The following is a 27416-nucleotide window of genomic DNA, read 5'->3' as shown; positions in this document are numbered from 1 at the left end:
CTCAATCTAACGTGCTGTCCAAAGACCGCCTCACATTTGAGTCAGAACGACTCTTAAAATTTTTCTCGACAGAACGTCACTTAATAGGGCCAGAGTTCCCATCAACTTTATATGGTGTTACGTCAAGATCGCAAAAATGCATACCCATCACGCAGATTTCTGAAGTCCTTAGCCCAGACAGTAATTTATATAAATCTGGCATCCGGTTCAGCAATACACATGAGAAACCAACCGAAACGGATGAAAACGAAAATATTCATCACATCACATTAAATTCGGGAGAAACCAAACAAGCGAGGCTGTGTGTGATATGTGGTGCATAGCCATCATACGCTCAATACAATCCTGTCGAATCACAAACTTCTAACCACTATCTGAACTGGATATGTGTTGCCACCGCGAGGTGAAGGGCGCAACAGGCAGCTAGTTAGGACGTCGGCAAAGCAGACACCAATGCGATTGACATTTCACGATAAACTAAAAAACCGAGGAAAACAACGTAGTTTGGATGCTTTTTTGATCCTCATCCAAGGGCTTTGGTGGTGAGACTGGATTTTGTTTTCTAGTCTATCGACAAACGTCGATCTCCAAAAAAAGCGGAATTGCCTTCGCACCGACACATCCAACAGTTTGGCATAATTAAACTACTGTAAGATTGTTAAGTGTAAAATAACGTCACCGAATCGACAGTTCAAAATAACCTGAGCAATTCGTAGCATTCTTTTCGAAATTTCCAACAAAATAACTGAGTATCTTCGGTGATTATTTTCTGATTCATTGAGACCAAATGCTTGAAGAGTTCAAATGCTATCGGTCTGTAATTCTTGTGCAGGCAAAAATAAGAATTTTGCTCCCTATAGAAATCGAGACATTTGATACAAGGGATATTTTGTTGCAGAACAGCACGCACACCACCCATTGATGGCGAAATCTCCTGTGTTTGATCAACAGTGCTGGAGAGGCGTATTTCACGAGGAACCCAATACGAGCTCTGTATACCGCAGTTTTCGCTAACATAGATGATACATGTCGTCCATCAAAAGAGATTCAAAGCAACCGAAAGTGTCGATTGGCTATTTTCGCCCTGCAGCCGACATTGTATTTTCGTTCGTCCGCCCGTTCATTATGTGCCCAATGGCTCATAAGTGATTCACTCATCTGCAACGGATATCGCAGTAGGCTTGCACAATGCTGTTTACTACACCTGAACGCCTTCACTCCACAGTATACGACTGCGGCATCCACGCAATCAACCACGCTCGAAAGTACATGTACTCAGCTGATATTGCGAAGGACTACTTGCCACAGTAAACTTCAAAGGCCATACAGCCTGGATGATTCCTTTCACCCAATTTTCGGATTGCACGTGCGAGCAAGGATATTCTCGACCGTCTTGTTCATGTATGCGTTATTTTGTGGATCCGTCATAAACAGCGGTCGGCAAGTGAATGAACGATCGAATGATTACGAGACTAAATGCACAGACCCAACCAGGAGCTCACATATCTGAAACTTTATGGTGGTAGAAAGCCACATCAAATCAACAAATTCACAGTTCAGCCATTGGACAATGAAACAACTAAAATGCAGACCACTTGGCTGGTTAAACCGCCAAGTCAGAATTTCGCGGTTTTGCCAGTACTAAGCTCCCGACATTTGACGGCTATGGACGCCCACCAATTTAGTTCACGCCATCTCATTTCAATAGTTTTTATTTGGACGACGGTTGGGTGACAGTGGGTACGGTCATTGGTATCCTTGTGAAATTACTGCCGAGTAGAAACTGAAAACCTACAGCTACGTAAAACGGACGAAATTCGCGGGGGAGTTGAATTTTAGGGACAGAAAAATTCCCTACTGTGACAATGATAGGAAACAAGTTCATTGCTCAGGATCCACTGTCTGACTGATGACATACTCTGACTGCAACTTCATTAGTGCTAACGACGTAAACCATTGACAAAAGTCAACCGAACACGAGGCAACGTTTAAATGATCGGACTAACCAATGAAAGGTAGATCCAAGAAATGAGTGAACCTCAATCCCACAAACCATTACCAACCTTAAAATCCGGCGCCTTGTTTCCTAAAATGTTGCGATTCTCGGCCTGCTTATTGTTTTACACTACTGTAAGTCAGTCATCATCGTTGGGCGTCATCGGGTGCCGTCAGCCCTGCGAGCCGAAAACACGTCAAAAAATCTTAGAACCGTTACACACACCCTTTCGGCTAATATGTATCAAACCCCAGTACTTGACAGGAACTCAGTTTCCTCGTTGCAGTCAATCCAAAAGACGTTTTAATATTTTCTTGGTTCACGAACAAAAGTTACCACATGAAGAATGGAGTGTGAAATTGACTCAAGTTAACTTGCTGGGGGGGCCTTTGGTTTAGTCCTAGTGGAACGTTTTACGCAGTTTGGGAAGTCTATGGAGTTTGAGGCAAGTGAATAACTCTCAGCTTCAGAAGGTTTTTAGTTCTACAGTGAAACAGTACCCTAGTGTATCAGGCGACAGTCAACTCGTCTGTGCTCCCTTCAGCACGACACGATAGAAGCACATTCTAAATTAACATGCTGCCGAATACTGGGAGCAGCATAACAGAGTACAATTAGCAGTAAAACCAGTTACCATTTGCCTACTAGTACAGACACGGAACGGACCGTCTGACACTGATCTTAAAGATCAGTTCGTTCAGGCCGCTGCAATACTTGGACTGTCAATCTTTTGGACGGTGTAAATCAGTGGTCAGACTCCCGCACATGCACCCCGATTACGTAGTAAATGGTGTTCGTGTAACGAAGTCGTCCCTTTAAATGCTGTTGTCTGGCGCATTTCGGAAAATTTTCCGCACGTTGGCTTGTTCGAAGCGATCGTATTTAGTCCGTCCCTACGCTTTAACTGAATCCACTACCGTCGGTGACTCCACCTATGACAGCTAGAAATAATGCGCTTCGATACGCAGCCCATAGCTGGACTTAACTCCCGTCTACAATAGTGGTCGGCAGATAGCAGTAAGCTGAACCACGTAAGATAGGTCTTCCGCAGGTCGGCAGTTTGGTGATGGAAAATCATAGCCTCATCTCACCACTGTCTATCCACAAACCAGGAAACCCCACATCCTGCACAAATCCGCACTGACCGAATGTCATCAGACCATCGTTTTCTAGGCCAAAGACTTGCAGCATTTAAGAGCATTTAAGAATCAAAACAAAATTAGTTCGATAGACCCCATACATGTATGTCTGAGGTAAACTAAGATGTAGAAACGCCTTTCTGCATCATTTCCAGGTTGGTGAATCACCTCGCTTGAGTGGGCAACCGTGATCACAGGCGGGTGATAACTACAGACGCTCTCGGTGGGCTGCGTATTTGCTGATGGACAAGCGCAAGTATAGCCAGCGAAATCCACTATCACTGAACTCCTAAAAAGTAGTCAGAGAATTGGAAATCCAGAATGTCGTCCGCTCCTGTTCGACTCCATTCGAAAATCGTTGCCATGTAAAACCCAAGGTTTCGTGAGTGACTGAGTCACTGGCTGGAAGTGCCATGACGCTTAGCCGTTATTTCGGAGCGGGCAGAACGGTACCAACCAGTCGAGAATTAAAAAATCCCAAAGCTCGACAAGCGTGACTAACTTCTTATCGTCCTCCAGATAACGATAATCAAAACATCTTGCAAACTGGTCATCAACAAAAAAGTAAGTGTGCAGTACAGGTGGTGTGCAATAAGAGATAAATGAACAACTCACGTGGTGCACCATAGTGCTTAGTGTAGCGATCAAAATAGGCCTTTAAACACTCGTAGCCCTGGTTATTTATAGCCTGTTGTACGGCGGTTTTGTCAAATCTATATGGGGAATAAAGTAAACAAAAACAACATTAGGAGGAGTGTACCCTGGCGGAAAACAAACAAAACAAACGGCATCAAAGACAATTGCTCACGTGTGCCCGTTCCTCCGAATGCAGCTAATTCTTATAACTAGTGTCATCATTTGTGTGAAAAGTCGAAATGATAACATCGATGAACCGAAGTGCTCCTTTGTGGAAGTTAAGCATCCGAACGATCTGAGTGCGTTGCTGATATTAATCTGTAGACACAAAGCATCCGATCCCATTTTGAATTTTTTTTCGCAAAATAAGTCCAAGAAAGCAAAGCACGAAGAACGCATAGAGGTATCTGTTTTCATCTTAAAATACCTTGGTGAAATGTCTTCATAAGATTCCTGAGACGGTTTGATGGGAATCTTGAAAGGTTCGAGAGGAATTTAAAGATGACCTGATGTCAGGTCAAGATGTTCCAAAGAGTAAGTGAGGTTCAGAGTACAGCTTCGGTTGACATGGAGTCATCTCTAGATCTCCGACGAAGGCACTTTTGGTTTCGGACATATTACCTTAAGACATGATTGGGACATATATCCAAGTATATCGGGACACCTTAGAATGAGAGGAATCCACATTTTTGACATTCCAGTGAAGCGCAAGAGAAAGTTCAATATTTAAACACGTCCGAAAAGCAATGTTCGTGAATCACCCGTGTCTATCCGCTAATAGTAGACTGTCGTTAGTCTGGCGAGCGCTTGAACAGTCGAAAGCGTGACTGATCCTCAGTGGGAAAAATTATCACCGCAAGTGTCACATAATACCGAAGGAACGGAAATGAGAAGAAACACGTGATAATTTCGTCGTTGTCTCGAGCTTATCTCAGGTACATCGGCAGAGAAAAGAACGTCCGATGAATTCACCATTTCTAACCACGCAGAAGCTCTTACTTGCTGTTCTCATACAGTTATCACCTCTATGCTACCCAGTGAAAAGGGTGGGTACGACTCGTGATTTATGGAATTAGTGAACAAACTGTCGTCCGTGTTTAAAGGATTGCTGTATGGGTAAAGCAATGTCCATTTAATTGGACCCATAATGAGTGCGTATAGATATGAACAGAGATTACGCAAACAGCTAGAAAAGAAAAACGTGCACCCGCTGCCTCAGGAAGGTGTTCCAATCTGTTGAAATTTCGTTCAAATGTATAATTCAGTGCTTGGTTGGTTTGAATTTTAATTTCTGTAGACTCGCATTGCTGAGAACGAAAGGATCCAAAGTTTAAATTTCGGGCTCTATGTTCCCAAAATCTCTACGGTTAGTGAAAATGTAAGATTTCTTGTGTTAGTTGTGACCATTTTCAGTGAGCGATGCTATGCACCAACAACTTGACTCAACAGAACCAAATGACTAGATTACAGGTAGTGAGAAAAATAATAATAAATCGGACATGGTAAAGCATAACTTGAACAAAAGAACACATCTGGGAGAACCCACGAGTTGACAAGACCACCTCTACATTTACGTACAGTTGTTGTATCGTGGGTGGTCGTCTATTGGTTACGCTTGCACTGAGCCTGACAGACTGCGCGGTAAAAAGACGGAGAACTCCAGACACGGCTGTATTGTCAGGATAAAACATGGCTTCTGCGCAAATATATGGGATCACTAAATGGTCAGATATGGCCGTTCACTTGTTCGTTCTGTACAGCCAATGGCGGTGTTCCGGTCGTGATCACTTTCAGGCCCACTCCACTGGTCTTATGTTGCTAAGGCGTGTTTGGTGAGCTCCACCAACGCACCTGCTTTCCGGACGTGTCGGGCCGATGGTGACCTTGGGGATGCGTCACTCTGCGCATGTACTTTTTCCATGTCTGGGCGCGTCCCGACAACGGTTCTCTGTTGTCAATGCGTGAAGTTTAGCAGGTAGAATTTTGAGCGCTGCGTTAAAGCTGCAACTTCGCTAGTTTGGCACTATTGTCCACTCAGCCTACTTCGACGACAACAAAGTGGTCGTCGATTTTAACGGTCGTCCTCTACCCGATATCGAGATTAACACGGAAGAAATCCTTGCCCTAGCTGACAACAATACTGATATTGAATTCAGTTCAACTACCGTTCACGTCGTAGTGCGAAATGTGCTGCGTGCACAGATTGGTTCCATTATGTTAAATTCACAGAAATTAAACACAGAAAGGTTTGAAATAAAGCTGCATACATTGTTCCCATCCCCGCAGACAATACTGGTATATTTCTTCGCAGTAGGAAAATGGCTTTGTCGATCGACTATGAGCCTGACTGTGTATGATGGAGAGCTAACCCGGTTTAATCAATTACCTAAACCAGGCATTAGTAAAAAACAATGCGTTTCCTGGACCGTAGGGTTATCCGTCGCCGCCAACTGGTTCTCGTTAGTTATTTAGAGGAAAGATAACCAAAATTAGCATTCGTAAGCACAGAATACCAGCGTGGCTGTCGAATCACTTGTGAAACGACCACAAAAGCTTTACCGGGCGGACAAAAGTTGATCACACTGTTAGAGAATTTATTGGCAGAAACTAGACAGTGAGGTTTCGGGCAAGCAGAACTCAACTAAATGGTATTTCCAAAATCGCACGAAGGATATTCAGGAACTATGAGGTCGATGAGCTAAGTACATCATCGAACCCAAATATCGACGAACTATATCTACGTCAATCATTGTGGAGAAGACGGCTACATACGAAAAATAGGTCAGCGTACCAATAATGTTGACTTACTTATGCAGGATAACAATATGAAATCGTTCAGCTGTAGCACCCTTTCGGTGCCCAACTGCCGTCACCAGAAGGAAGCACGAGGGCTGCGGTTCTCTGTTGTCAATGCGTGAAGTTTAGCAGGTAGAATTTTGAGCGCTGCGTTAAAGCTGCAACTTCGCTAGTTTGGCACTATTGTCCACTCAGCCTACTTCGACGACAACAAAGTGGTCGTCGATTTTAACGGTCGTCCTCTACCCGATATCGAGATTAACACGGAAGAAATCCTTGCCCTAGCTGACAACAATACTGATATTGAATTCAGTTCAACTACCGTTCACGTCGTAGTGCGAAATGTGCTGCGTGCACAGATTGGTTCCATTATGTTAAATTCACAGAAATTAAACACAGAAAGGTTTGAAATAAAGCTGCATACATTGTTCCCATCCCCGCAGACAATACTGGTATATTTCTTCGCAGTAGGAAAATGGCTTTGTCGATCGACTATGAGCCTGACTGTGTATGATGGAGAGCTAACCCGGTTTAATCAATTACCTAAACCAGGCATTAGTAAAAAACAATGCGTTTCCTGGACCGTAGGGTTATCCGTCGCCGCCAACTGGTTCTCGTTAGTTATTTAGAGGAAAGATAACCAAAATTAGCATTCGTAAGCACAGAATACCAGCGTGGCTGTCGAATCACTTGTGAAACGACCACAAAAGCTTTACCGGGCGGACAAAAGTTGATCACACTGTTAGAGAATTTATTGGCAGAAACTAGACAGTGAGGTTTCGGGCAAGCAGAACTCAACTAAATGGTATTTCCAAAATCGCACGAAGGATATTCAGGAACTATGAGGTCGATGAGCTAAGTACATCATCGAACCCAAATATCGACGAACTATATCTACGTCAATCATTGTGGAGAAGACGGCTACATACGAAAAATAGGTCAGCGTACCAATAATGTTGACTTACTTATGCAGGATAACAATATGAAATCGTTCAGCTGTAGCACCCTTTCGGTGCCCAACTGCCGTCACCAGAAGGAAGCACGAGGGCTGGGATAATGCCAGGTTGCCTAAGCCTAGACAGAGGAAGTCGAGAGGCAGATATCGGGTACGAACCACGAACCTTCCGATCAGTGAACTCGCACCCTAACCACTAAGCCATCTTGCCCTTGTAACAGTATACAGGCAATCAAATGATCTCACCTAAAAAATATGCGACCTGCTCAGTCCACCAACCCAAACCTACCGAAGCCAATCAACAATATTCAATATAGTTTTCTTGAGGAACACATAATCCACGGATTTCATCAACCTATTCTGTACGATTAAAGTCAAATTGAAGTGTGTTGTGGCGACCACTAGGTACTGTACTTGCACTTTGGTTTTCATCCACACCCATTTTCTACAAACTCGGGGTGTCACGATAATTTTTACCGGACAGAGAGAATAACATTTCGCACATATCCTTCCCATTGCAGTCAGTCGGTGGCTTGTATAAGGGACAATAACTCACTTTTCGGCGATACTCTGTTGCTCATTAATTCCCACCAGAAACGAAACCGGATGGATGCGAATTCGGACGCGTCCACGTGCCTGAATCTCATTAGGTGCAACCGTCCACGAGGACCAAGGAACAGTTACCTCAAAGTAAAAACCCAAGTGATTTATACTTCAACAATAATGGAAAGTATTAGATAAAATAGATCGACATACGACAAAAGCGAGTAACAAACCAGGAAGCCAGTAACCAACCGCATTATAAGTCATCATTCTCCATAATCGGTCTTCAGATAGACAAAACTGCTGGATTGGGGTGGTGCTTCAACTACTTTCAACTATCTTGAATGATCAAGCTCCTATTGTCTTTCCAATCGACAGCGCTTGGAGAGGGTCCACTAACCAGCGTGCGAAAATCAGGCCAGTAACAGAATCATTCCGAACCATTTCATTACGAACCTTGCAAGTAGGGGGGAACTGGCAATCTGGTGGCAATGTGATGATTGGGATCGCATCACCAGTTGAACGCTTAGTGTAAGAGTGGAGTATTACATAAGATTATGGGAAAAAGGCTGGATTGATAAACAGGATGTTTCAACATCACGTCCAGCACATCTGTTTACGATGGTGTATAAAAAAAAGTCCTTCCCCGTGCAAAACATCCGAAATCGTCTAACTGCGACACAACGGAATTTGCATCTGGTTGAAATACCAATAACTGTGCGCCTCATAGCCAACAAGACCAATGTCGTCAGGTCTAAACTGTCCCAACAGCAAGCAGTAGGTTAGGATTAAACTAAATAATGATCCCAACGACTCTCCGCTACTTTAGCGACCGCATTGAAGACCAATAGCGCAAGATGCTACAAGTGATGGAAAGTAAAAGTGTCTTTTTCAGTCTCCGTCTCCGAAACTACCAGTTCACAGATTATCATGGCAGAACAGCTGCAGCAGATAGATAGCATCTGATCTCTTAATCCAAGGGAACAAACTCCCGGTCACGCTAGTCATCAACAGAGTACTGTAATATTAATTATACCTGTTGGCTGCAAATTACATTGTTTTGCCCACCTCCCAGTACAGTTAACCACGAGGACTTCTCAAGTGGCCTTGTTGCGGAGTCGTCCATATATGGGAGTGCTTTCGGTTAAACACAATTTGGGATAAACAACGCCGACCGCATAGGGGAGTAAGTGGTAACCAATCTACTGTTTCAGTAATCTACCCCCGATGACCATAGATACCACGAGCCATTGCGTCAGCATCACCGGATGTCAGAAGAGTGAAATGTGGAACATCTGAGCACCTCTTAAGAGGCTTGAGGAGCACGGTCGAAGTGGGGTCTTGTATGCGTGTTTCGGAAACACAACATACATCGTATGCCTGTTGCCCAATTTGACATAGAGTTTGGACATTGAAGGCCGCAACATGGATCAGATTTTTTGAGGTTAGTACGTGATTATTTTTGTTCATTTCCTGGGCGATGGTTAAGACACTGAACAGTGGCTATGGGATCGGTAGATGGGTTCGTTTCACTGCAGTATACGATGAGTTGGGATGGGATGAGAGGGAAGGCTGGTGAGGGAAGAACTACAAGGGCAAATGATACTTCCCGGTTGTCCAGGCCGAAGAAGGGGGTTTAGTTGAGGTAACCCACTTTGTATCTTTGACTCAAAAGTCTGACCTACAAGATAGTGGGAGGATGTATGGTTTTGGTCGGGGACCCTGCCCTCAGTGTTTAACTCAAGAGGCTGGACCGCTAGACAGCTATTGTTAGGATTTTCTTGGAGGAGTCTTCCCGAAGCCATTGACTCTGAAATACTTGGCCGCAGATGGCCAGCCTGGCGCAGGGAGTTAGGCATTACTGTCTCCCTCCTGAGTGGCTGAGCACCGCAGGTTCCTTTTGGGAAGGACCGGGATCCTTGGTTTTAGAAATATTTCGACCGTTTTGAATAACGAAACGGCGGGCACGGTCAACCGTTGGACGATCCGGGTGTGCGGTTCTTGAGACCGACCTTTTCTCTTCACAGACCTATCGCACAGGACAGTACGACTTTACCTCCAAATCTCCTCGCAATACGATTACTCGCAGTACGGGGACTGGCTATTCTTCGTCGGACCATGCCCCGTTGGCCTTCCTAGCATGGTTGAACCCTTAGGAACTGAGTTTTCGCCAGTGTAGCCTGCAGGATCACTGCAGCACGGAAGCTCGACCACCACAAGGTGACCGCTGTGAGTCGGGATACCTGCAGAATAGACACGTGTCAGATCAAGAGGGAGGTAGAAGACTTTAACGAATAGCAAAGTCAGTTCTCGGAAATCCACCTGAAGCATGTTCGGTTCCGGTGAGAAAAATCTGAGAACATAGTTCTGTGTTCCAGCTGGAGAACAGATGTTCTCATTCGTCATTCACACCCGGATGTAACATGCAGTATTTGCCCGGTTGGATGTGAAGGTGGAGTTTATTCACGTGACATTCGATGGCAAAACCGACTCTCGAATGTCCAAAATCTGGAATTTCCCGGAACGCACTTCACAAATAATCATCCTCATCATTAACGGCCCTTCCAGAGAACATTGGTGCACCCATCCCGTACAACCACGTTAATTTACCTAAAAACTAAAAATGAAAGAGTCAGCAAAGCACTAAAGCTCGACAATTTCACGAAAAATGACCTTATCTGTCACACATATCTCAAATATTCCTAGATTTCTACTAACGCTCCAGGTAGCAACCGCAAAGGAGGCCACACAAACGAAGTGTAACCGCACAGTAGGCAATCAAACCTCAGTTAACGAGAAAACCACGTGGTATCTCGATCAGAGAAATTCAACGCACATTTGGATGGCCGTTTCGATCGTCTAAGACAAACCGCTATGACCAAAAAGGAACGCATTCAAACGGCAAATGCCTAGCTGAAAATCAGACACGGATTTCCAAGAACAGATGACTCACTTCGCACTCATGAACACCAGTCATTTTGGCACATATCGTGTATGAATCGTTCTTACGAGCAACTGCAGTCGTTCGTTGGGAACCAGTGGGATCAGTTCCCAAAGCTGAAGGCTGTGACGGTCTGAGGACAATGCGAATATTGGCCAGGTGCTCTATTGCCCATGCCCAATCTTCGATCATGCCAAGCTCGTTACCGTAACAACTCAGTAGACCTTCGAATTGGGTTAGAATCCCACACACGGCAACCTGTTCCCATCGTGTACGATTCCAATGAGGGACTATCGAAACCAGAGCAGCGAGCACCGAAGTCAAAGCCTGAGAAAATAACAAGAAAAGTTGTTTGGAGAATTAAAATGGGCACCATCTGGTAAGAATGAAAAGAACTTTACTAGGCGGGAAGGACAACCCGAATAGGTACGGTCTACCAGAATTACATAAGGTTGATCAACAGCGCGACGGTGAAAAGTAGAGATGCACTGCGTAACAGAAATTCCTCGTTAGGAGTCAGTAAGTATACCATGAAGTGCACCATGAAGTCTCCGAAAAATTAGCTGGGTGTCCCATAACATAGGAACATCTCACAATGGCACCCTGAAGAAAAGAAAAAAAACTTAATTCTTAAATAAAACATAATAAACCCAACTCAGCTGGTTGAGGAAATTAACAGAAACCAGACGGTCAAGTAGAACAGAATTGTCAGTTTTCTCAACTGAGTGAAAGTCCAACGGCGTTGCCAGGCCAACACACTTGTCTATACTTGGGCTGACGTGGTTTTTTTCTATGGGGACTAACAAAAACAAAGGGTCTGGCGGGCGTGATTAAGGAAACGAGGGAAACAATAAGCGATATGGCAGGTACATTTAAAGGTGCACCAATGAAACTGCCATACTTCGTAGAAGAGGTTGGAGGGGATAGAAGTGAGTGGGAAAAGCACCATAGCTTAGAAGCTAAAAAGACGACCAAACACATGGATTACCAACAGACTGAAACTAAATTACTTCAAGCGTTATGAAGTCCCATAACTCAGGACACTTGGTGCCTTTCTCAGCTAAAGGATAATTCACTCAGCTTCGAAGATGTAAGTAGTCAAATATCCCGCGAGCTAGGTAAAAGCATAAGCACGCAAACTGGATATCACGTGCTCAGGACTGCATATAAGGATCCCACTAAGAGAGCACCCCAACACGCACTGTCACGTGTGCCATAAAAGGAGCCTCATTCATTCTGTTCACTAAATCGTTCATTAAGTAACCAATTTATTCATCTATTCATTCTGCTGAGGTTCGCATTTTTCTAAGTCACCGAGCTGAAGGGTCTCTGATTTAATGGTTGCCAGTTGATAGTCGGTTTCGTACAGTTCGTTTATTAACGTCAGTGATAGTAGGCTGTCAGCACCTCGATAACCACTGCCTCTTCACCGTAACTATTTACTCCACAAAAGACTGATGCACTCAGAGATTTTTAGAGTATTAAGCGTCTTCTCGCAGCGGGCTGAGAGCTCAGATACAGTTGTGGTTTCCGGAGATACAAATGCGCGAATTGAAGTTTCCTTCGGACAGCACCTTTTCATGTGCTCATAGTTGAAGTTTCTATCCGCAACTCAGTAAGGTTAAAGGTGCTTCGGTTGTAGAACAAAGCACTGGATTTCGAGCAACACTAAAACTGCAGGAAGTTTTGACAGGTAGTCCACCTAGCTATGAGTGCAATAACACTCGACGAACTGTCACACTTCACGTGAAAAAGAGCATCTTTGCGCCTCTAGATGCTTGGTGGTTCCAGAAAGCTGGAAAGATGAAGGAGAATGTGTGTAAATCGTTCCAGCTGATACGCGCAACAGGTCAAATGTAGTCTCCGGTGAGGGAAGTAATCACTGTTAACAGCTCGCCTACCTTTCAACCTTTTAATAACCACCTAACTGACCACCTACAGTTGCTCAGTTGGATTCCCGACTCGAAACGCAGCCTTGGACAGTGAACTTGGAAAACTCGAGATCTTCGAGAATAAGCGAACGTCAGCCTTCTGATTCTGGTCAACTCCTATCCATTGTGTTCAAAGATGGAGGTTAAATATTAATTTGGTGCTAACCTAACTTATTTGCCTCCTTTGTCTGAGCGAAAAAGACCGTCGCAAAAAGTGTTGCTCATTTCCAAAAAGAAGTTCGTTGCATAAGCGGCAATCATAGAGGAATCAGCTTGACCCCTGTTGTAATCAGTCATTGCGTAGCATATCCCACGTCGTCCCACGACAGCGTGTGGAGACGAGAACCGCGAAAAACGAGTGGGACTACGGACTCGTCAAATGTCAGAGCAGCGGCATGCGTATAGACGTCATACAATCTTGGCGTGCCTTAACTTCAAGAGTGCGTTCGATTCTTTTGACCGGTAAGTTCTTTTCAGCAGGCTCAAGCAACAGTGTATGCCCCGGAAGTTTGTGAATGTCATTGGTTATTTGTATTCACATACACGAGAGGATGTATGGGAAATTCACAAAAAGCTTTGTAACAAGCAGTGGTGTCTGACAAGGATGTACACTCTCTCCATTTTTGTTTGATTTCGTTGTTGGTGAGATCATGAGGTGAACACTGGAAGGTCTCCAAAACTCCGGTGTTCAGATCTTTCCAAGCGAGAGCAATGTCAGCGTAGAATATGCAGACAAAACTGTCATCACTTTTTAAGAAAAGGGCAAGTATTACTAGAAATACCAACCAAGGTCATCCTGTTCTTCGGGATGTGGCTCGCGACCACAAAGTGCAGTCATGCTGAAAGACGTATAGTATTTGAACGGTTTGAGAGGACAGTCTCTGAGCATTTAAGGAGTGGTGCTAAAAGTTTTTGAACGCTATGCGTATCCTGGATGTTGCAGTACCCATGACAGTGTGGCGGACGAAGTAAATGCACAAATCTCAAAGGCTGGAATTGTTCACCGATCGAGGCCATTTGTGGCACCAAAGAAGCATACCACTGGGTCCCATGAGATGCGTGTATCACACTACAGTGAGTGCTGTATTTTTGTGTTGCCGCAACACTTGGTCATTTCGTGCACAGGATATGAGACGTCTTTAGATCTTTGGCCACTGGTATCTCCGAAATAGAGTTGGAGTCGGCTGGGACCAGCGAATTCGCAATGAGTGGATCGAGAGAAGTGTTGTTGTTGTTGTTGAAGCAGAGGACACTTCTGTCAAAGGATGCATCCGGCACTGTATGCTAAACTGGCTGGCCAGTTTACCGCCTTCCAAGAAGAGTTCTGTTCTCCGTGCCTAACTCGGAGTGAGAGAAACCTAGAAGTGCATGGAATACAACAAGGCCAAAAGGAATGAAGGATTTTACGAAATAAGAGAGCCGTTGGTGTTGTCCGCCTTCCGGGATGATGTCTGTGTGACCCTCCCCGTGTTTAGCTGGTGATACTGAACTATATGGTTGTTAACCGAAGTCAATGACATTCAAACTGTCAGCTTATACACAGATTGTCTGACAGTGCCAAAGGTGTGGGCATCTCGGTTGTTTGTGGCAGATTAGCTCTAAATTCTTCTCGCTGTCCCATTTTTTTATTCAAGTACATTGATAATGTTGCACGCCAGTGGAGCATCAGTGTTCTCACCTGGGGGGTCGCCACCAATGGTGATAGTGATGATTCATTGACTGATTGATTTATCTATTTACTCTTTCATTTTTATCAGACAATACACGCAGGGTTCGTTAGTTGTAGCTAGTACAGCTACATTCAACAGGAAATAGGAAAACGAAGCCACATAGAGTGTTATCGGAGGCGATGGCATGATCAGTTTGTTCGTGTTACTTGAAGGAACGGGAAACCATGAATTTACGCATTAAAGGCGAGAGTTTGATCCAAGAGCGCCACCGACGGGAAGAATGTCGTTCAGTTGTAGCACTCTTTCGGTGCCTAGCTGCCATGCCAAAGGAGAACAAAAGGCACGAAAGATGGGATACAGCCAGGTTGTCCAAGCCTAGACAGGAGCTGTCGCGATGCTTAGATTGGGTTCGAACCACGAACCTACCGTTCCATAAGCTGGCACCTCAACCACTGATCTATCTCCAGCCGTTGACTGAGTGACTGAATCATGTCTGAGAGCGATATTAACTACTGATAGGCTGAGTTCTGGGATCCCCACTGAGGGGGGCCGCAGTTGTCAACTCAAGTAAGTCTCTATATTTATTTTACTGCTTTCATGTTTCATTTCCAGGTTACACACGACTCAGCTCCCGGTTGCTTCTGGTTAACATAGGGCTGTACAAAAAAGCTCTGAGAGGTAGACTGTCATCTAGCATCCGAAGTACATGTCTTAACCAGCGTAACCTATGGAGCGTGAGCAGCTCGTCCGTCACCACAGTTCCCTTCTCCTAAAATCATTAGACGTACCCCAATATTGTCAATCCGATGTTTCCATTAAAACCCGGCCAAAGTTTCGGGGACACCGGGACAGACTGGGAGCTTTCTTAACTCAACCTCCAAAGATTATCATCAAAACAGGACGAAGCTGATTTTCAAATGAGTCATGCAATGTTTACCGGAAATAATGGAAATGTAGCGCTGTGAAGCACAAAGCCTAAACGGCAACGTTGACTGTAGTAAGCGCCAATAAACCCACACTATAGAGAAATAGGTAAACTTAGTTCATCCCCGAACAAATGTTTGCCATCCAAAAGCAAGACAAAACGGCAAACTTCCGTCCACTCTGATGAAAGCAAGGTGTGATACAGGAGAATGCACATGGTTACACAGTTATGATCAGACTAGCTAGGGCTCAGATTCGTTGTTTAAAAGAGCGAAATGATGGAAAAGTTGAACGACTGAACCGGCGAATTTCCGTGCTCTACGCTGAATAAGCACGTGGTTTACATCAAATACGAACACCGGAGACTAGAATCAATCATTCCTAACCCGTTTTCATACACCGGCGTCTGATTCCTCTTACTTGAACCCGGTGGCAATAGTTTGCTAGGTCGTAAGACCGCAAACTACCGAAGAGTTGTTCACTTACTTTGCCGGGCATCCAATGTGTCGAACGGATACAGTTCGATGAGGGATGGAAACGGTCTAAACAGAACGACCCATACGCATTTCTGAAAAAATAACGGCACTTTCTACAGGAAACCATGGATCAAGAGAGAGCGGGAGATATGACCCTCATCGGTTGGAAATAGTGATAAGGGGTGAAAAGGGTTTGTTTCGAGGAGTGTATACAAGACCAGGATAGAGTTCAGCATAGCAATAGTTATGGAGCATATCCAATCAATTGTAAGAGAGAAGTCACGTTTCTGAAGATCTCATAAACAATCGGTGGGTTCATTCCTGGGCGATGCTTCGATTTTAACACAATAGCTTCGTCAAATGAAATGGGTAGTCTATCAGGTTTGCCGGGTTTTAAGGCAGATAGAGAACCCATGATGAAGATCTCTTCCGGCTTATGGTTGAATATCGTGTCGATTAGAGGTGTCGAGGCCGTATGCCCGATGGATTAAGGGAATTTTCATCGGGTTCAGGTCGCCTAAAACGATGATTCATCTGGCGCATCATCATCATCTTGATTAGAAGATTGAGATTACATGGACTTCCTGGTCGACTGGTGCTATGCGATTCAGGTTTAAGCTACTTCTCTCCACTGATAACCGTACACCGACAGGTGTCCGTACGACTGATCTATATATGTTCTCCACAAACTAGCGAGTTTTCCGCCTTCTATTCTATTCCACTGAGATGCTTCGCGATTTTCAATACGTCAACCATCAGTCGCCGTGGCACACATCGTAGTCCCCACCTGAAAACATTTTCCTAACATTTTCCAAGTTTATTTTGCGGATTTCATGACTCTTTCAATTTACGAAATCCCTCTAAGATGTGACTAAATTATCACGTATTCATCACTTGAAAGAGATGAAAACAGTGCCGTAGGAACACTGAATTGAGATGTCCGGAGTTCAATTCCCGGTACGACCACGGATATATGCACCGCGAATGAGCTCCTATAAGAGCGAAACTCGAGAATAATATTTCGCCCCTCTGGTGTGGACCACTGAATTAATGGCGCCAGCATAGAAGGAGCACTGTTCAAACGACATTTATGTAAATTTGAAGCCAAATTTTCCGTTTACTCGTTTGTACACCGAACAGGCGATATTGCATTAATATTGTCGGTGATGTCACAGGTCCGCGACTTTGGTTCAGTTTACCTCTTTGTATTGTCTCACAATGTGTTACTACTTTCTGATATTTTCTGCACTCCATCGGTGAACACGGAGTGCTGTGGCCATAACCACAATACAACTGTACAAGGGTCATCATGGAAACACTGATAACTTGGCTGGATTTGTTTTTACGAGAGGATATTCGGGTTCTGCTAAGTAGCTTACAGCATGAGGATTCAGCCAGCATCAACTTACTTGACAAAGGCAAGCGTGATGCCTGTAGTTGAACGCGTCATATATCACTGACAAAGCAGTCAGCGCATTGTCCACATTTACAGTTGCATTAGCCGTGGAAACTCGCTCAGCTTCTGCTATCAAGGAACTAGCATTCCAGCCCACTTCCAAGTTTGGGTCAGGTCTGATAAGGCCTGTGAAACCGGTGAAGACGTGATTCCATAAAATTTCAGAGCCAGCATCCCAGGCCTTGTCCAAACAGGACAAAAGCTGTTCACCTGCCTTGTCTATAGTTGCAATAAGGTTGGCACGCTGTTGAGCGACATTCACGGAACCCGAAGCTGGAGATCTGTGAATGGAAAATTCGAGTTTTAGTATGTGCCACCACCACACAAACAGGTCTGACTACACAATTAGCAACAAACTATGTAGATGCGGAATGCATCACAGTATTACAATTTTCGACCTGTAGAATACACTCGTACCCCTCCGAATGGACCACTCACGGGCGACCACAGTTCATAGAAGACCACTTGTGCTTGGTACTTGAGGTACATCCCAAAAAGAGATCAACTTGCAAAAAGATATACTTTTTAGTTGGACCCTTTAATTGTATCACGACAAGTAACGAAACGGAACACGGTTGACGCGGTCTTTATAAAAACAAAACGCTTTGGCGAAAAAGCCGGGTTATTTTCGCAGTCCAGTCCGGCATTTTTAGAGGATTACAGCAGTAGTAGAATTTGTACACTTCCGAGAAAAAGACTCTAGCGATCAGCATTAGAAACACCTAGAAGCTAGTGTTATCCCTCTGAAAAAGTTACCCGGATTTGTCTTCCAAACGAACAAGTTCATGTTTTTATTTCGTTCGCCGAGCTTGGTAGGTGGATTTCAGACTAACAACCAAACAGATACCCATATTTCACAGCAGAAACAGGATGAGTTCATCAAAAATCCCAGTAGTTAGATACGATCTTGCAGGAAACCTCAGGGTCGATGAGGGCAATGAACAATACAAAGTAATCTGTGTAAAAAATGACGTCACCCCACCACCATTGATTGCAAGGTTGCAAACCGAGCACGCGGAGGTGGGTGTTCGAGAGGACTCCGCCCTGGAGTGGGGCTCCTGTAGAAAGCCCCCAATTTCTATACCTGTTTCAGTGTCACAGATAATTCACCCTATTTTGCTTTCACCACCTCAAAGCAGGGATTAAAATCAGCTATTCTCGATAGAAAATGATTCAGTAATTGTATTGCATGAATCCATTTCATGCTAATCGTTTGTCACAGAGCGCATAACAAAGCTTGAGACCAGCCTTAATCAGAAAAGGTTGAATTATTCCAAGAATAACCAAACTTCTGCATTAATACCTCAGTTGCTTGGTGTATGAGAGTAAAAATTTAGATTTGGCCGACAAGGGGCATATGGTCTCTTTGGGAAACACTGCAAGTGGCCGTCGAACCTCATCTCGTCGATGGTTACACCAATATTAAACAACAATGAAAAATAATGTTTTGTTACACGCGGATTTAACAAATGCGAAGTAAAAACCTGCGACTAACAGCAGATAAAACGCACTCGCTTTTGTTTGGCGAAGCTGTCCCCTCCGACTTGTCCAGAACATCCAATTCGGACAAAAGCTTTGAGAGAGTACTAAAGTCTTCCAAGATTGCATTTGATTCACGTGGCTTGTTAAGAAGACCGTCGGTAAAGACGCTTTGCATTGAAACAACCTAGGGGCCAAAAACAAGAATGAATGAATGAATGAGAAAACATTAAAACAACCATGCGAGAGACACAGGGAAAAAAAAGTCCACCAAGAACTGCAATTCCTCCATCCAAAAATCTGGTCATATCAAATCGGCGAGAAATACACTAGATGCAACATCCTAAGGAAACCAAAGATTCCAACAAAGGTAAACATGATGCATTAGAATATCCCTACGCAGCGATTCTTGGGACAAGCAAAATCGAAAAATGCTGCAACCAGGTTGACGTTTACCAGAGACTCAAATCACTACAGCAATTAGAGTAGCATGTCATCAGTCTCTCGTATTTAAGTAGTGGAAGTTAAACGAGCAATAATAATAAATCATTTCTAGATTCTCCAATATCAAAAGCAGTTTCAAGATAAAAAAAAAAAAGAACGTTCCTTAAAATCGGCAGCCAACCACTTTAGCGGCGTTCGTGCAGTCTCGGCTGTCTCAGTGAGCATCATCACAACCCCTGAAAGCAATACACTAGTAAAACATAGCGGTACTTAACCGTCGCGGTGAGCAGTTAGAGGCGGAAACAGCTCTGAATGATCGTGGTGGGCTAGAACCAAGTCCCCTACCGGTCACTCTTTTCAGGCTTGCAAAATTTTGTGGCCAAATGGTGAACGGCGTTGGTGCCGCACTCTACGATGATGAGGATGATGAAGCCGAGGACGAATGCTCCCTGCATTGATGACTAATAACGAAACTTGAGTTGGCCTGCGTTCACGTTCAATCGTCCACACTGAAATAATCCGGAGGTTGGTTTGCAAACTTTGAACCGATGCCGGACGGATAGTGGTTGATTGTGTTATTGTCCCGTAACGCGGTGCTGTCACCATACGCTCTGTATCACCTCCTACACCTACATCTGATCACAGCAATAAAAGTGCTAAAATTCATAGATGGTGGATTCTCTCTGTCGTTGGACCACGAAACGTACCTTTGTGCAGCTCAGCGGCTGCTTAAAAGCCCCTGGTCTGACGAGCGCAGGAGGCTCGCGTGGACTTTGAGTATAACTCGTTTCCAATGAATTGAAGAAATCTGAATTATGAGTATTTCGAGAGCAATGCAATCCGCAGGATTAGTAGTATATTGACGAAAGCGTACCAAGTTCTCACATACCACTGGGTTAAAACTAACGTTGTAGCTTTCACAAACGATGTGATAAGCCATCGAGGTAACTATGGGATACAGTTATATCGCTCTTCGGTTTGAAAAGAGGACCAGATGACATAACATGACAACCTAAAATCTGAACAAACGATGTCACAATTATTTTCGGACAGCCAAACAATGAACAGTGTTCCCATTTACATCAACCAACCCGTAGAGAACAGAAAAACTGTACACTGTGTGGAAGGGTTGTTAAGATAGGGGGATTAAACCTAAATATATTAGATCATTTCAGAAGTGTTCCCAAAACGGTCTCTGACAGGACAAATCGAAACAAGGAACTTTCCCTATTCATCGTTGCCGGCTTTCTTCGGACCAGAATACGGATGTGTGTACAACAACAACACGTGGGTGAAAACCGAAAAGGCGGAGGATAAATGCATTGGGAGAAAAAAAACAGAGGGAAAGCAGATGGGAAGGTTTCATGACAGAAGACAAATTGTACATTCATTAGGTATACATGTTCGACTCTAAAGGAAGTTTCTGAGGACAGAGGTTGAGAAAGATATGGAACCAACGCTTTTATGCCCAGATATACACACACTACTCAAGCAGAGACAACTGGTAATATCTGAGTGAGGCGGGTTGACAGGATTCGCACCGGAATTCATACGCATTTCAATTAAAATACCCGCCTCAAAGACCAGTACTATTTACAGTACTATTCTAACGTTGGTTGATGTAAACAGCAGTCATCAGGAACGTGCCACTTCGTCATAACGAGCTTGCGAATGATAAACAATGCTGCTGATGCCATTTGGTGAATAGCACAGACGGATACCCCGAAAAATGGAAGCTTAAGCGCAATTTAGATTGGAAAATAAAATAACCGTTTGATACTCTCATGTATGACGTTTTACTCAACTGAATGTGCTGCACCGGTACGATATTCGAGATATCACGATTTACTGTATGTATGGGCTAATACATCACTCCTAAGGTTGCTAAAAACTCCTCGATAGCCTATGACCAATATCGCCCTTCTTGGGGCTCACCATCTGGGTTTCAGGCAAGTCTCCCGTCAAAACCAAATTCTTACGCAGATGAGTGTATAGGTCAAATTTCGTGAAATTTGGGTTCGAGAAGAACATACGGTTGGCGGAAACTCGGGAACAGCACCTAATTACTGAGCTCCAAGAAGAGCGAAACCTATCGTGGGCTGTCGAAGATTTTTCACCAACCGTATGAGTTGTGCACTACATCTAGCCGTTTGATGAGTGTACAGCATCATCGCCTCAGTTTCGGAGCAATCTATTGTATACCTTCTTGAACCACTGGAGTTGCTGCGGGTGCGTATGGAGAACCAATAATAGTCTGATCCCCTTAATCAATGAAAACAATCGTTCAGCTTTTCGGTATCTAGCTGCTATGCCACTCAAATGAAGCGTGTGGATTGAGATAATGCCAAGTTGCCCAAGCATATACCGGAGCGGTCGGGATATCAAACTGCACACCTTCCAAGCATTAAGTTAATCACTGAACCATCTCGAGTTTTGATATCCTTAGCCATGTTGAAGGCGTTAAATTAGATGCACAATAGCTATGAACTTCTCTGTTTCACTCAATCACGCAGTCTACTGATACTGAACCACTTGGGGATACAAGCTGGTGATCTTCCATTTCGCGCCACCGCATCAACTCAGTTTTACTGCAGGCAATGTCATTCGGCCGGTCCTTCTGGATTGAACTTACAAGATTGGATGAGAAAGAGGATAAAGCCTATGTGAACCAATCATAGCCGATACATTGAATTTGGGCTCGATACAACCCCATTTACGGTTAGGCCAGTCAAGTCCGTTATCCCATTGGCTAAACTGATATCCCGCCATGTGTTTCGCGTACTTACCTATTTCTGGCGTACAGTCGATAAACTACACAAATAAGCGTTGACACAATGCACAAGGTGTGCACAAGCTTTGAGAAGGCTTTCATATCGCTATACGTGGTGCCAAGTCAAAAGTACCACGGAGTCCGGTGGCAGATGCGACAAACCGGAAAACCTACTGTGTACAGTCAAGCGAGTAGGTTAGGTGTGGTCCAGTAAGTGACCTTTTCAACAAGTCTCTTTCGAAATTGAAGACTTCTGCTAAACTGTATTCTCTAATGGTCTCTAGGAAGCAGAAACAATCACTGTCCACAATCAGAGAACGAAACTGGTTGGAATCAGATAGTGAATCAACACGAGATATCACGCGAGAAAAACACAGGAGGCTACAGAAACCACAAACAAGTGTTGAAGGAGCAGTGTTTCGGGAGATATTCCCAGGTAATATACGTCGTATGTGTGTATGCTAGATCATGAGAGCGCACGCACAAAACAAATTTATGATATTGGGTATTGATAGTTACCATTTTTCGTAACTTTTCTGCCAAAGGCTCGGCCTGATCTCGAGCACTCAATCGTTGTACGAGTCCCAACAGATCACTGCGAAGAACAGCCAACGCTCCGGCACCACGATATAGAAGTGCGTTGGCTCTTCCCACTCCAGAGGTTTCCAACAGGCAGGCGGCAGATGCTATCGGTGACTCCAGCGCCACTTGGGACGCAGAGAGTCGCAGTGGTGGATACGTAGATGGTAGATGAGCTGTGTCGGCCGCCTGCCTGAATAGGCCACCGGCTTTATAAGCTCTGGAACATGTTGTGAAGGCTCCAACAGAGGTAATGTTGTGAAAAGTCACTGAAAGTGAAAGCAAATGAAAGTGCGGAAAAAGGTTCACATGAACAACGGATGGGCGAAAACAATAGCACTATATAGCCCCAACTACTGGACTACCGGGGCCACATTTGGTTCGCTCGGAGCAGACTTCCGAGAAGCGAAATCCTTCAAAAGAATGAAAAAAGTCGAGTCATCAGAAGCATTGTACATCCAAGGAAGTACCTCTAACATATAAAATAAGAGCAGCAAAACAATCACTCTCAAAATATAGGAACGATGAGCAGACTTGAGGGTGGAAAAGAGAGAAACAGTTGGACAGCTAGCTTTAGTCGCCGGCGATTGACCAATCGCATACAAAGGTCATATAAGAGAGCAGAACGGAATAAGGATGGGTATCGGTAAGGGCCGAGATTCTGTTCTAGAAGTGAAAACGGCTTTCGACAAAATTAAGTGAAGAGGAGAAAATTGTACTTGTAGTTGCAATTACTAAACCCTCCATTAAGTGGACGATAAGTGTCTTTACTAAAAATAAACTGTGTTGTCAACTGATGAATTGTAGTAATAATGGAATGTTTGGTTTCAGGTTTACAGTTGTTTAACCTGGTCAACTGGAGACATCTTCGAGAAAAACAACCAAAATTGGAGATACTATTCCACATACACCACTATTCCACATAACCACAACGGCCTACTTATTGAGCAAAGTAGTATAAGACTGTTCTGATGTACTGATTTGCTATCATTAGCAGAAAATAATGGTTGATGGTCACGTGAATTTGAATTTTTTAACTTCATGATAGACTGATAGAAGCCACGAATGACTAAATAAGAAATCAGGAGGTATATCAGGAGGATATATCATGATAGTTCCAGAATTTCCACTATACACACTTGAGCAGCGAAGCAGAAAAAGACATTATGCAGTGAGCTCCGTTTGAGTGGGACATTATATTCGAACTCAGTAAACACAAAGAAACGAAAAACTACAGACAAACATCACGTGGAGGGACCGACTGGGAAGTGTGCAATATTAGGATTGGTGGAGAGCAGTAGCTTTAAAATACATCCAAAAATAGATCACACGAACACTACCTTAAGGAAATGCATTCAGTCCGTTAGTAACAAAACTGACCAGAATAGAGAGAGAGACACGGTCGTACGCAGTGAGTACTGGCGAGTAACATTAATTTGTGGTTAAAAGGAACCCGATATATGATGAATACAACCAAATCCAGCCAAAAGGATGCATAAGATGTGGGGGCAGACTTAATCTCCAACCTTCTAACGTTCAAATCGGGATCAAACATAAATGGGGACATAAGAGCGGTGGGCATTCGCCCATGTACACTGCCGAGCGGTTGCTTTTTCCTCTAGTGCATTACTCTGCTACCTGATGTGGGTGTCTCCCCTTTTTACACATACACATGATTCGTAGTGGCGAGTTGATGACAATCTGTTAGCTTTAATACATTGTTAGCTTTAATACACTACTCAGAAGAGTGTTGAAAATTCTTCGACAGCCAACCACCGGTTTCACATTCCTTGAGGCCCGTCAGAAAGGTCCGCGAGCTTCCTTTGACCTTATGTCCTAATTGAACCCAAACTGCACAGATTTCGACAAATACACTCAATTTGGTTTCGGCGGGAGACTCACCCAGTTGAATCTCTTGTTTATCATGTTGATTATCAATGTCAATCAAAATGTACTGGATACAAAACAGGACTACTGATTACAACTTGTTACCGCGCCACCAATTAAAGGAACCTGAACATTGGCTGGGGTCAGACGACCACTCATCTGTTAGTCTGATAAACTGATACCTCGGTGACTAGTGAAAACTCGTTTCTTTTTCCCTTACAACGCAGAGAGCGAGATGTACAGATTACCATATCGGTGAAATGCCGCGTGGACAATCCTAGAACTGATAATTCTATAACCATCCAACAGTGTGTCTGAAAAAGATTCCTTCTGGATTTTTGAAACACCTATGAAAGGTACCATTATTTCTAGATGCACTTCTGACTATTCAAATTGTTCGAATTTTGCTTGATGTTACCAGGAAGTTCCGTGCGAACCGAAAGACCCTGAGCCACACACCAACAACGTCAAATCCCACCAATAATTACAAATGACCCGAGAAGCAATAAAGGACTTCAGTGCTGACGAAAAAATTTCGGAGCAATCCAAGAGAATATAACTAAAAAAATTCAATTAATTGTATCTGGTATCCTTTAGGTACATGACCGTCATGCAAACCGTATGAAACAAGGATCTGAGTCCACGTTATCACTGTAACAAATTACAGCGCCCTCAAAGTGCTCAGGTGAAACGAACCATGGAGAAATCTCAGCGCAACCGCCCCCAGGTGAGTTCAGAAGGAACTCGTGACGATAGAAAACAAGAACTTCACAAACCAAAATAGCACTCGGTGATCCTACGAGGTATTTTTAGAAGTGCCAATAACTATACAGCAACACGAGCATTCAATAAATTCGCATACATAAGGTAAAAAGCCAACCGCCTCAGTAATTTGGGACTCTGCTTGCCTCAGCACTAACCTTTGACCTCCCTTCTTCCCTCTAAATGTCTTCATGGGCTGTTCTTTTAAACCACATATGCCATGCAATGAGCATGTCTTTTAACTGGACCGCAGAATAAAGTAGAAAAGCTAACATCTCTTCAATAGTCCTTTCACGCTTTTCAAGAATGGTGCCGTGATTTGTAGAGTCGTCTCGTTCATGAAGATGTTGTCTGGACCAGTATAAATGCGCCCGGGGCGAAACTGAAAGTGTTTGAATGCATTACGGCACACGTTTGGGTAGTGACAACCCACCTGGATCCCAAAATGACAAGCGGAATATGAGTTAATGTTGGACCAGATGCATCCGGGCAAGGAGACAGGCACACTTTAAAGTTATCACATCTAAGCACTTTAATTATTAGTGAGCGACTGCCGAATCAACCCGAGGCCTTCATGCGACCCCAGTGCAGTAAATGAAAAGCACGATTAAAAACAGGGTGTTGGAGAACCATAGTGACGAAAAAAGGCCAGAGAATAATATTACTTACCAATCTGTCCATCAACATCCGTGAGAGCTACCTGGTTCACATGCAGATTTGTAGGTACAAAGTCGTAACGGGCATTGGCTCTTTCCCAGCAGGGTTTGAATTTGGTGCCTGCAGGGGCGAACAAGGAAATTCGAAATGTATAGGAACCAAACAGAACGAAGTGGCTACACTACTTAACAAAAATACAGTAGACAAAGTAAAAACTGAAATGCATTGAAGGATCACGAGAAAACCTCTGTCCGCTAGTGCAGCGTTTGCTCAGTCCTCGGCACAACCGAAACAAGTGAAGTTAACAAAACGGCCAAAAATGATATTTATGGAGAACAGGTCTGAACTGGGAGGTTCAGGAATCAACAACATACGAAAATGTCGCTGAAAGTAGTTTTCTCCGCAAAACGGCGCAGCATTCATGTTGAGCAAATAAAATCCAACGGTTCGTGTGTCTCGCCTCAAAACGATTTAGATATTTATTTGTAATTTATTTGCTTGGTGCGACCAAGGCCCATGATTTTCTATATGAATCCCACCTTAACTCAAGCAAATCAAGTTTACCGTTAACATTCCTCAGAAGATATGGCGTTCTGAATGCATCGCAAGATACCTTCAAAAGAGTAATGGAACTCGGTGTCCTTTGGGTGCGGCAGGTTTACCAAAATATATGCCTCCTGGGTGACCGTCAAAGGACTTAATACAATACTGCACTGCTCCGCTGTTTGGCGTTTCAGGCATTGATATGGGCCATCGCAGTCATTACCTCCAGGCATGGATTTCCTAGCATCGATCCCGACTAGCGATATAAACTACATCCAGTGTTTATTTGATCATATCGGAGAGATTAAGCAGATAGCCCTGAACGCCACTAGAAGAAATCCCTTCCCATTTCGCCATTCTTCATTCACTCGCTCCTTAATAGCACTGTGTTGGTTCACTCCACGGAATGCCTGAGCTATGATAGTTTTCAAATGATGGATTTGCGAAGGCGAATTGTCAGATGCGCCCACACTATGGCGCAATCGAAATTAAGTGGTGTATCCCACGGCAGATAAGACAAACAGGACCGATTGCCAGGTCTAACTCTCCTATACGAAGCGCTGCATCCATAAACTGATTCGCACACGACCTCATCGGGGGCGGTTGGTCCACCACAAGCGTTTGTCCTACAGATTTATTTCAAAACTTTTTTAAAACAGTTGTATGGTTGCTTTCTCCCCGTTAGATTATTTTGATGCCACACAACAGTGCTTACTAGGAAGTAGGAAAATCAGTTATTAGTGAGGTGAAGTTCGAAAGGCTTAGCAATCAGTTGGCGACACAAAAATTCATCCAGAGATGGTGTGCAGATTACTGGGTTGATCGATCGATA

At 44.0% G+C, this 27416-nt stretch overlaps 1 protein-coding gene across 1 annotated transcript in view; it reads right to left on the bottom strand.

The window, feature by feature from the left end:
- T265_14314 (hypothetical protein) overlaps positions 1-27416 on the bottom strand; it is a gene marked incomplete at both ends in the record, with an annotated part of 45645 nt that overhangs the window by 9189 nt on the left and 9040 nt on the right. The window contains 7 exons of the mRNA XM_009173092.1: positions 3751-3848; positions 8079-8206; positions 11019-11333; positions 17417-17744; positions 18975-19129; positions 22676-23004; positions 26054-26161. Coding sequence (XP_009171356.1) covers positions 3751-3848; positions 8079-8206; positions 11019-11333; positions 17417-17744; positions 18975-19129; positions 22676-23004; positions 26054-26161 — 1461 coding nt within the window. The remainder of the gene's footprint in view (positions 1-3750; positions 3849-8078; positions 8207-11018; positions 11334-17416; positions 17745-18974; positions 19130-22675; positions 23005-26053; positions 26162-27416) is intronic.

The sequence above is a fragment of the Opisthorchis viverrini genome (assembly GCF_000715545.1).
Source record: "Opisthorchis viverrini unplaced genomic scaffold opera_v5_172, whole genome shotgun sequence".
Lineage (NCBI taxonomy): Eukaryota > Metazoa > Platyhelminthes > Trematoda > Opisthorchiida > Opisthorchiidae > Opisthorchis > Opisthorchis viverrini.
Note: the sequence above shows the minus strand (reverse complement) of the source record. Positions and strands in the feature narration are given on the sequence as shown.